The sequence below is a fragment of the Colobus angolensis genome, unplaced genomic scaffold, assembly GCF_000951035.1.
Source record: "Colobus angolensis palliatus isolate OR3802 unplaced genomic scaffold, Cang.pa_1.0 Scaffold477, whole genome shotgun sequence".
Classification (NCBI taxonomy): Eukaryota; Metazoa; Chordata; class Mammalia; order Primates; family Cercopithecidae; genus Colobus; species Colobus angolensis.
In genome coordinates, this window is record NW_012118232.1 from 65,842 (window position 1) to 76,719 (window position 10,878).

Genomic DNA, 10,878 nt, shown 5'->3' on the forward strand with positions numbered 1-10,878 from the left:
TTATGGCTGCGCGTGCCTGGCGCCCGCAGCGCGGGCCGCCGAAGCCGAAGCGGCTGTCACCTGGGTCGCCTACTCGGCCTTCGCGGCTCACCCCTTCCTGTATGGGCTGCTGCAGCGCCCCGTGCGCTTGGCACTGGGCCGCCTCTCTCGCCGTGCACTGCCTGGACCTCTGCGGGCCTGCACTCCGCAAGCCTGGCACCCGCGGGCACTCTTCCAGTGCCTCCAGAGACCCTCAGAGGGCCCTGCCGTAGGCCCTTCTGAGGCTCCAGAACAGACCCCCGAGTTGGCAGGAGGGCGGAGCCCCAGTATACCAGGGGCCACCTGAGAGTTCTGTCTCCTGAGCAGAAGGAGGGTGGTTTCCGTGGGGGCTCATCCAGCCCCTGCACAGGTCACAGCAGGTGCCCTGCTGGACATCTGGCTCTGGAACAGGAGGAGAAAGGGTATCTGCAGGCTTTTGAGGCCCACGGACTTCTGAGAGCCAGGAATCCTGGGGTCTGGGCCCAACACTGCATAGCATTGTGCACAGGCCGACCCTTACTTAGGCCTCAGCTTTCCCATCTGCACCCTGCAGCATCTCTAAGGGCCCCTCCAGCATAGGTGGTTTGTGAAACTCACAGGTGGTCCCCAAGCCAAGGTGGGCAGGTGTTACAGAGAAGAGGGCCCTAAGGGCTCACAACCAAAGTGATCCGCCAAGCAGGACAGTATCTGCGTTACAGCCACAGCAGGAAGAACCACTGGAGAGACACTCGGAACGACTTCCCTGACATCTGCACCAAGGAGAGTCTGGATAAAGCTACTGAAACTCGTCCATCTGCTTCTAAAATGCCCAGAAGACAACTGGACCAGTTTGGTGTTAGAAGTAGGAGGCTGGACGACTTCATCCCCAAAGGGTCCTGAAGCACCAGAACTGGCGTGTGGAAGGGGCCGAGGCCTAATTGAGGTTGGTGGATTCACACATGGGGGTCCTCCAGGACCTCAGCTGCACCCATTTTCTGGAGGTTTTGCTGCCCACAACACCAGTATTTCACAGCTTTCTGGTCGCTGAGAATATTTATTCAAAAACAGGGATTGAAAAAACTGTACAGAGTGTCTGCTACTGAGAACTGGGCCCCTGCCCCATGCCACTCCCCCAGCTACCTGGCAGTGCCCCCCCTTTAGGGTGCCCCCTGATAAGCCCAGCCAGTTCATTCCAGTCAAAAGGGTATCAGTGGAAGCAGCAAGAAATCTGCAGGTGGTGGGGAGAGAAGCCTGGCCCCAGCTACCCCCCGGGCCCTCCTCCCTGACTCCCAAAAGGATGCAGTAGGCCAGGAAGCCCTAAGGGATGGGGAGTGTGTGAGTGACACCTCCCATGGTGGGGGCACTAGGGAGTCTCCTGGCTGCTCCCTGTATCCAAGCACAGAGCTGAAGAGGTACGCCCCCTGCCCTGGGGCTGCCGCAGCTCAGACCCCTGGGCCAGAAACTGCCCCCATTCTGAGAGAAGGAACTCCCATAGATGGAGGCAGGGTAGGGGGTGCATCCATGCGTCTGGGCGTTAGCGGCGTTTAGGACCCCAGGGTGGAGTCTCCTTGGGCGGGCAGGGTGCGGAGGCAGCCCCCTGCTGGTGGTCCTGCCTGCCCCTGCCTGTACCTCAGCTGGCCTCAGTAGGGGGAGAATTTCTGCCGCTCAGCCTTCTTGCTCCCATTAGCCGCTGCCATCTTGGCAGTGTAGGCCGCCAAGCCCGGCGGCGGCCCTGGGGAAGCAGGTGGTAGAGCCAAGAAGGGCACAGGCTTGAGGCCGATGAAGTTGGAGAGGGAGATGGCATAGGGTGTGCCCAGCAGGCCTGGGGGAGCTGTGGGCAGGGCCGTCAGGGGTGGCGAGAAGGGGGCAGGCAGGTCTGCGGGGGCCGAGCCGGGCGTCCCCCCAGAGGTAGACTTGGCCGTCTCTAGACTGGAGAGAGGGATATAGAGGGGAGACGAAGGGGAAAGTGGGAGTGAGAGAGGGACAATGAGGGCAGAGATGGGCATGAGATTAGATGAAAGGCAAGAGAGAGGCAGTGAACAGAGAACAATCATATGGGGTGGATGTGTTTGAGGGGAAGATGGGAAATGTGGAAGAGGAAGGGAAGAAAGGACAAGCAGATATAGATAGCATGAGGTGCAGGGAGAAATGGGGTTGCCAGAGACCCAGGGAAAAGAGACAGCAATGGAGAATGAGAGGTGGATATAGATGGGGGAGATGGGGCAACAGAAGGTGAATTAGGCGAAGACCATGGGGAATTGGGGTAGGGTTAGGAGAGGCAGAGGTCAGGCCCAGACAGAGAGAGGAGGCCAGCTGTCCTCTCCCCACCCCTGCCTTTCTTGGGCACATGAGAACCGTGACCTGCTCCCCTGCTGCCACCCAGCCCACGCTCACCAGGCAGTGATGAGGTACTGGGCCAGGGCGATGGAGACCGGAGAGCCAGTGATGGTGACATGCCGTTCCCCAGCGCCCTCTGCTTGGTTCCCGATCTTGATATGTGCCCCTGACATCTGCCGGATCTCGCTGATCTTGCTGCCCTGGCGCCCGATCACACAGCCAATCAGCTAAAGGGAAGATAGAAATCAACCCTGAGTGAGGTGCAGAGACCCAGGCCCCTTACCCACCCTCCAGCCATCCCATCCCCTGCTCACGTCGTTGGGAACCAAGAACTCCTGTGAGCTGGTCTGTGTGCCGGGATCCAGTCCTAAGGGGGAGAAGAGGGACTGAGTGTGGTTCTGGACCTTTCCCACCCCACCATTTCCACTCTCCCTGGAAGGGAGGGGGGTGCCCTCTTAGGACCCTCCCCTGCCTCCTTGTGCAGGGGTGGCTCACCTGGCACCACGCTGGGTGTGGCAAAGGGGACCGCATGGCTTGAGAGCTGCTGGAGCTTGGTGACCTGTGCCAAGGAGGGGTCAGAGGTCAGAGGAGGCATGGTTCGGGAAGGCGTGCCTTGGGCTATGGGTCACTCACCTCAGCTGGGGTAACAGCCCCATACTGACCCTGGACAGAGAAGCCCTGTGGGGACAAAGTGGGTGAAAAGCGGGTTACTGTGACATTAGGGCAGTTCAGTGACAGTTACTCCTTCCCTGCTTCCTGGACTTCCAATTCCTTCTTCCATCCCCTCCTCCATCTCAATCCCCCTTCTCCAGTAATGTGTCCCACTGCTCCTGTTATTCCCCTCACCTGGTTGGCAGAGAGAAGGACAGTACCTAGGGAGAGGCTCGGATGGTAGGGGATAGTGGCTCCTTTGGGTGGGGACTGGAAGGCATAAACAGGGAGGCTCTGTCAGGACCCTCTCAGACTCCAATAACCGCCCCAACTGCCCAGTGGCCTCAGGTCCCCACCATGACCCCCAGGGAAAAGCTCATCATCCATCCCTGTAGCCCTGCCCTGCTCCACCTGTGGCACAGGCATAGGGTTTGGGGTGCCCGACAAGGCAGACCCAGGGCCCATCTCCTGCCCCCACTCCCTGCCCCAGGGCAGCACCTCCAGGATAACAGCGCAGATCTGGCGCACACACAGGATGATGGCATCAGGCACCCCAGACACCGTAACAGCTCGCTCTGTGGAGTTGGGGAGCAGGTCCCCTGCCACCTGTACCTGGGCACCTGTAGTCTGCAAACAGAGAACACGGGCCACTTCTGGCTGCTCCCATAACCCAGAAAAGGGCTGCCTAGGCTCAGAGCTCTCTAGTCAGGAGGACGCCATAAGCCCAACACCCCTCTTGCAACTGCTCCCTTGCCCCGGACTCCCTGTGTGCGGTATCCCTCTCCCCTCACCTCTCGGATCTCCTTGATCTTGGTGCCAGCCTTCCCAATCAGTGAGCCACACTGACTGGCAGGGATGACAAGGCGCAGGGTCACTGGAGGCCTGGAGACATTTCCACCATTTGCAGGAGCAGCACAAAGGTCCTGACAGGGAGATGGTGGGTTGGCCATGCTCGTCCCTGCTACATCCGCCCAGGGGTCAGGAGGGTACCCTTTCCCCAGTCCCACTTCAAGGGAACACTGCCCTGGGCTTGACCTCCCCTCCCACCCATAGCCACTATCTGAAGTCGGAGTTGCGTTCCTCCTAGGGAACCACTCTTGGTCTCCTGCCCTGGCCAGCCACGGACCTCATCCAGTTTGAAAGCAATCATGGAGACTGCATGGAAGACAGCCGCTGTAGACCCGGTGATGGTGGTGATGCGTTCGGGGCAGGAGCCCTCGGAGATGGTGATCCGGGCACTGCTCTGCAGATACAGAATGAGCGCCGGGCAGCGGGGCATCTTCCCTGCTCCCTTGTCAGAACTTGTCTGCCTGCCCCACTCACCAAGCCCCAGGCAAGGCTCAAAACTGCCACCCTCTGGGGCACTCACTGGTCAGCCCAGAAGGAGTGGTTCAGGGAGAAAGTGGGGCAGGGATCTCCCCTCCACATCAGGTGCCCTGGGCTCCTCCCCCAGACTCCATCCTCACCTGCTCCCGGATTCGCTTTACAGTCTCGCCCTTCTGTGGGAGAAAAAAAACAGAATCGCTCTTAACTTAGAGGTCACAGCCTCCTTCCCTGGGCTGAAGCCTCAGCTGGAGGGGGATGTACAGAGCAGAGCTGGGCACCTACCTTCCCGATGATGCTGCCCACTTCCTGCAGACAAGACAAGAGTCGTCAGATGGGTGCCAGTGCCCAGGCCCAGCCCCTCCCCATTGGGATAGCCAGTGAAACCCAGCCCAGCCCAGCCTCACCTCGCCTTGCCCTCCACCTCCCACTCACCTTCCCATGCATCAGCATCCGCAGCGTGAGGGTGATGCTGAGCTCTGGCTCCTCCTCCAGTCCCCCATCCGAGCCGCTCATTCTGTCAGGCGAGGCTGGGGCCACAGCGACCTGCAAATGTGTCCACGCTGCGACCTGGCTGGCTCTGGCAGGGGCGGTCAAAGAGGGGTTCGAGAGGAGCCCAGTTCACCCTGTCCCTGCCCTTACATGGGGACCCCAGAGCTAGGCTAATCAAACTCCCAGAGGAAAGAGACTGCATGGACCTTGAGTGGCACACATTCCTCTGACCAGGTGCTTATGTGTCTCACGAGCTGTGCAAGCCTGGGGAACCCATTCAACCCTCTGAGCCTCAGCTTCCCCATCTGTAGAAGGGGGATACAAATTCCCATCTCCAAAGAGTGATAAGAATTAAAACAATAAGCACATATATGGTAGGTACCTAGTCTTTCCCTTACCCTGAGACACTAAAATAAATAATTAACTAGGAAGCCTATGGGAGTCCAAAGAGGAGAGCCTCCTCCCTGACCTCTTGGAAGAGGGAACCTCTGTGGATTGGGCCTTGAAGGTGGAGCTCAGGCTGAAAGCTTACTCCATAAGAGAGGCACTTGCGTCCAGCAGCCAGAACCTCTACTGGATGGAGCACAGAAGAGCAGCTGGGGAGGAAGCTGGAGCAGCCATGGGAAGTCTTGAAGCGAGGGAGGCCTCGGGTGTGGTCAGGTCTTGCCCCTGCCTGGTAAAGGCCTGAGGCAGGGGTTGAGGGGGGAATTGAGGCATACCTCCCACCTACCAGAAGTCACTAGGGCAGAGGCTCACTACAGACACCTCTGGGCAGGTTTCAGTCAGCACTGGGCTGCAGTGGGTGGGGCACAGCATGTCAGGGGACTGCCAGTTCTGCACGTTGGTTTCCAATCTCTCTCCTATGTGCTGGAAATGGCCTTCGGAACAGGAGGTAAGAAGTGTCCAGGCTGGCCACATTCCCAGCCTGGAACACTTTCTACTGTACCAGAAACAAGTCACCTGGGCTCTGAGTCTCAATTTCCTCACTCCTAAAATGGAGGGAATACCTCTCCCTGGGATTGCGTGATGGGTAAGAAAAGGATTTGGTGGGCTGTGGGAATGTCAAGGCCATTAACTGATGGAGAAAGGTGGAGCCTGAGATTAGCTGCTGGGATTAGCTCAGCAGTCGGCCCTCCCCACCCGACCCTTTTTCATGCCCCTACTTAATCCTGAACCTTAATCCTGCTTGGAAATCCCTCTCCTTAGGTGTCTGTCTCCTGCCAAGGGTCAGCCTTGATGGGGAGCTCACTGGGGGACCAGAACCCTGTGGGGAACACAGGGAGTGGGACTAACTGGTGCTAAGTCTGGGCCAAGACCAAGCCCTAACACTGCAAATTCCTCATGCCCAGAAGGGTGTGGGGTGAAGGATGAGTGCTGGGCTTGGAACACTCCAGAAGTCTCTGGGCGCCTTCCTCCTCAGAACCCTGCCCCATCCCGACATGACAGGAAAGGGCATGGAGTTCTGTCCAGCGCCCTCTTCTGAACTCCCCTTGCTAGACAGAGCTTGAGCACGGAAGGTGAAGGGGGCTCCCAGCCTGGCTCCTTCTTAGAAGCCCCAGCAAGCCACTAGATGGCATAAGGTCTTTGTTTCCTCACCTATCCAGCGGAGGTGACACCCTGCTCCCCTGGGCGCAGCTGCTCCTCCTTCTATTTGAGTTCTGCCATAGGGACTCCAGAGGGTGGAGATGAGCAGTGGATGCAGGGACTGTGCTCTCCGAGCATCCTGGCCAGCCTCATGCTGGCTGCCCTTGCTAGACATTCCCCCAGCTGCCTGCACTTCCCCCATCAAAGCACTTGTGATGACGTGCTTGGTTTCTGCCTCTCTGGACAGCCAAGCCCAGGAGCCCCTTGGAGCAGGAGCCAAGGCTGCTGCCTTCTCCTTATGTCCCCAGGGCTCAGTTCAGAGCCAGGCCAGAGAAGGTGCTCAGAACATACTGAGCTCAGCTGGAACTCAGCTAACATACTGGTTAGCTGAGCAGATGAATTCACTGCACAGAAGGAGAATCTGATGCCTGGAGAGGATCAGTAACCTGCCCAAGGTCACAGAGAGGTGGGACGCGGTGGGACTAGCATTGCTAGTGTGAGGCTATCCAAAGCCCCACCTGCCTCCCCTTTCAGGCTGCTCCTGTCTGGATCTGTTAGTCCTCTTCCTGGAGGGCAGGCTCCTTCCAAAGCGGGGATTGGGCTTCAGTTGTCTCTGAGACCTTTGCCTGGCTAGTAGACAGGGATCCTATTTGGAAAGGACTGACAACTTGTCCAGGGCCTCAGTCTTAAGTTCCAAAATTTTCTGGGGTTCAAGGACCCCCTTGGGATGGTAACCAGTGGGAGACCTGACATTGTCCCCAAACCATCTCTACATGACCTCTCGTGGCTCCACGAAAAATGGGGCAGGAGGGCTGGAACATGGCCAGAACTAGAGCTTTTGCCATGAAAAGATGCCTGGGTCTCCAGCAGAGACCCACTGCCCCAAGTCCAGTGAGTAACTTTGCCCAGGTCCTCACCTGACCTAGACCTTGGTTTACCCACCTGCATTGTGTTTAGGGGCTGGGGGTAGGGAGAGAGTTGCTGGTCTATCTGCGCCCTTCCTATTCTGAGAGACTCTCAAGGTCTTTCCCATCTTTAGGCAAGAACAAGGGGTTCTAACCCATGTCTTCCAAATTATTCTCCTAGGGCCCAAGGAACAAGCAGCCCCATTAGGCATCACTGGCTCCCCCTGCCCTCACCGGGGCTCTAGGGAGTTATTTGTTGCTCCAGCCTGGTGGGCCCTGGGTCTTTGCTGGGCCACCCACGTGGCAGCCACACAACATGCCACAGTGACCTCCAGCTCACCTCCGAGGGTGCCCAGCCCCCTCTGGTCAGCAGGGCTCCCTGGCAGGACACACCAAGCTCACACCAGGCCTCTGACCTCGGGCATTCCCTCCTGACTCCCAGGCCCCCTCCCCAGCCCCAGTGCCCACTTCTGTCCCTGGCTTTCTGCCACTCAGGCTGGAGGGGATGGCGGGGGGGTGGTGGTGACAGCTGTGTAAGCGATGGCGGCTGCCCCCTTCCTGCCCCTCCCCCCCAGCTGTCTCTCTCCCATGACAGCTGCCCAATCAAAGGGCTGGGGGCTTAGCCAGCTCCCCCCACATGCAGGGATCAAGTGTCCACCCTGCCTTTGTTCTGGAACAAGAACAATTCGGGGGAGGGGAGGGCTCCTGGGGCCAGGCGATTCAAGTAGACTGGCCCGCCCCTTGGGGGATTCCCTCTGCTCTGCTGGCCAGAATGTCTGGACCAGCTAGGGCCTGTGGACCCACCTGGGCTTCACTCTCCATCTCACATCCCCCCATATCCCCTCAGCACCCCCAGCTCTCCACCTAGCAGCCTCCTTCTCCTATTCCCACTCCCAAAGCAGCCATGCTAGCCACACCCAGCGATGCTGGGGAATGGCTTGGAGCATCCGGGGAGGCAGGGTGTGGTGAGGGTGGACCCTGGGCCTGAGCAGGTCTGCATCGAGGGCTCCTAACTCTCCTGCCCAATCCTTTCTCCGGAGATGCTCACTCTCCTAACTAGCCAGGCCTTCCTAAGAATTGCCCCAGCGTCCTTGGACACATGTGCCCAGCCTCTTGGCCTCCCAGCCTCCGGGGATGGCCAATCATCTGCAGTTGAGAGAGGAGGAGGGGAGTGGGGAGCCTCAGATGAGCATCCTGGGGTCCACAAGCTCCAGCCTCTGGCTTCTTGATTCAGATCTGCCACACAGACAAAGTGCCAGGAAGGGAAAGGCAGCTCTGACAAGTTGGCAGGTGCCAGAAATGCTACAGCTTCTGTACAGCATCATTAGGCAGCCCCCAGGGATCTTCAGAACCAAGGGAAACCAAGTCAAGTCTGGGCCCAGGCTTGGCTCCAGGAGAAAGGACACAGCCTCCTCATGGTACCCATCCCCTCACTCTCTCACCTACACTGAGAAAGACCTCTAGATTCCATTCTTCGTGCTGAAAACTGGATACTTACTCTGCTGCTCAACAGCCACCCATGGCTCCCCAGTGCCCAAAGAATAAAGCCTGAGCTCCACGGACAGACCATCAAGGACCTTCGTGATTCAGCCCCCGTCTCTCGTCTCATCTCCACCCCATCCTTCACATATGGCAGGCTGCAGAACACATGTAGCACCTCCAGCCCTTCAGGCCTTTATCCAGGCTTACCTCAGCTCAAAACACCCATCCTCTCCACTCTCTGTCAAAATCCTTCTCAAATGTCATCTCCTCTGTGAAGCCCTCCCCAGGCTTCCAAGTCAGATGTGATCACTCAGGCCTCTGTGCCCCTCAAAGATGTTGCTGCAACTCAAAGAAGTCCCCGTTGGGCGTTTCTGAGCCTGTCTTTCCACTATACACAGAGCTCCAGAAAGAGGAAATTTGAGACAGGACCAGGGTCAGTGTGCAAGGAGAAGAGTTAAGGTTCATGGGGCCTGGGGACATTTGGAACCAACGATGGGGCTGAGGGTCCCGGAGGAGTAATGAGAGTAGAGTGAGAAGACCCAGACGTGAGGGGCCAGTCACATGGGCAGAGGTAGGACCTACCTGGACAGGATTCCTGGTTCCTTTCTCAGCATCCCCAGCCCTACTCCTGCCGTTTTACCAGGACTAGGAGCTCCCTAGGTATGCTGCTGGGGTGGGGGATTTGGGCTGTGCTTTAGGTTTTCAGAGGGTGGGAGCAGAGTGGGTCTCCTCACACAAGAGGGGGACTGGAAGAAGAGCTGGGGGGTGGAGTACGTTTCACAGAGTCGAGTTGGGCTCAGCCTGTCACAGCTGGAAAGGCTTCACCAATCACAAGAGGGGCCTGAGGCCCAGAGAGGAAGGGAAATATTTCTAACGCTACATGGGAGGCAACTGGCAGAGCTGGAGAACCCAGGGGTCTACCTGTGCAGCTCAGAGCTCTTTCCTCAAGATGTCAGCGCCACTGGGCAATGGTGATGGAGGCTGGAGGGGCAGCAGTGATGGGAGTAGGGAGGGTGGACAGCCTGTCTGGGGACACAGGGTGGGGCAAGCCAGCCTCCTCGTGGCCTGGGCCTGCCAGGGTGTGTGGGCTGCCTGCTCCCAGCCCCCCACCCTGAGCATGCAAGAAGAACAATCCCCTTGTGTTTGGGCAGCCTGAGCCTGCATGCTGATGAAGGCTAGGGGGTGGGGGCTGGGATGGGGGTGCTCTGGAGGTTGAGGGGGCTCTAGGACCTGGGAAGGCCAGGGGATTTTTTCAGATGGGGAAAGAACAGGGTCCCAGGTACTGGTCCTGAGGCAATAAGGGTGACCCAGGGAACAGGGAGGGCATGAGCTCAGCTCTTAGGGAGTTCATGGGTTTTAAGAGCCTTTGTGGCGGAAGGCGAGCCCCTGGAGACACATGTCCTGCTGGTTCAGCACAAACATGAGCATCCTGGGCTTGGTGGGGAGAAAGGAATGCAACTGGCCCTGGGTGCATCACCTTGGAGACCACTCCCCTGGGTGCTGGGGCCGGGTGGGGCACTGGGTGCCACAGGTCTCAAGATGGCGGGCCAGGGATAGGGGAGAGAGGAGGCGGGCACCTCCCTCTCCTGGCCAGGCAGGCATGAGGGCCAGGTTGAAGTGAGTAGCAGAGCCTCCCACCCCCACCCCCCAGGACCCCAGCCAAGAAGCTAGGTCAGAGCTGAAGGGCTGAAGAGCTATGGGGCAAGAGGGACCACTCTGAGCCCCCAGCTGTCATCTCCATACACCCCTGGCCTGGAAGTCTGTATCCGGCTCCCCCAAGGACTGCAGAGGATGGGAAGGGGTGTGTGCCCAGCCAGGAGCTACAGGGGAGTGGCAGATGAGGGCAGAGATGGAGCAGAACCAGAACCCAGGGTAGGAGGCAGAGAGAGGAGCAGGCCCAAAGGACAGAAACAGCGAGTGGGATGGGAGCCTCAAATCTGGGATCTAAGGTCCAGGAAGCCCCTCCCTGGTGCCGACAGCGCCTCTGGCAGACCAGCGCCCCCCACCTGTGCAGGCCTCAGCCGTGTGGGACAGGGAACGTGTTCCTCGCAGTCTCACAAACCCGGGACCCCAACCGAGGGATCCAGGCGCGGGCTCCCTGCCCCCG

The 10,878-nt window shown here is 58.8% G+C and overlaps 1 protein-coding gene across 3 annotated transcripts; it reads right to left on the reverse strand.

Moving 5' to 3' along the window:
* Window positions 1-1,031: 1,031 nt before the first annotated feature.
* On the reverse strand, window positions 1,032-10,878 carry PCBP4 (poly(rC) binding protein 4). 3 transcript variants are annotated; one of them, XM_011958828.1, is made up of 14 exons: window positions 10,778-10,878; window positions 5,333-5,678; window positions 4,744-4,888; window positions 4,594-4,617; window positions 4,452-4,484; window positions 4,112-4,228; window positions 3,777-3,908; window positions 3,484-3,612; window positions 3,181-3,255; window positions 2,968-3,012; window positions 2,830-2,893; window positions 2,649-2,701; window positions 2,392-2,561; window positions 1,032-1,926 (listed from the first exon to the last, which is right to left on the reverse strand). In XM_011958828.1, the coding sequence occupies exons 2-14, from the start codon at window positions 5,335-5,337 to the stop codon at window positions 1,638-1,640; spliced, it is 1,281 nt and encodes a 426-aa protein (XP_011814218.1). In that variant the 5' UTR covers window positions 5,338-5,678; window positions 10,778-10,878; the 3' UTR covers window positions 1,032-1,637. The 3 variants fall into 3 exon arrangements, with proteins under 3 accessions (XP_011814218.1, XP_011814219.1, XP_011814220.1); XM_011958829.1 differs by lacking the exons at window positions 5,333-5,678; window positions 10,778-10,878 and adding an exon at window positions 6,397-7,153; XM_011958830.1 differs by lacking the exons at window positions 3,484-3,612; window positions 5,333-5,678; window positions 10,778-10,878 and adding an exon at window positions 6,397-7,153.

Bases quoted from the DNA above. Each gene is read 5' to 3' on its own strand.
- PCBP4 (XM_011958828.1), bottom strand. The intron at 4,229-4,451 runs GTGAGGATGGAG...CTGTATCTGCAG, and splicing joins TAAAGCGAATCCGGGAGCAG to AGCAGTGCCCGGATCACCAT. The intron at 2,894-2,967 runs GTGAGTGACCCA...TCCTTGGCACAG, and splicing joins GGGCTGTTACCCCAGCTGAG to GTCACCAAGCTCCAGCAGCT.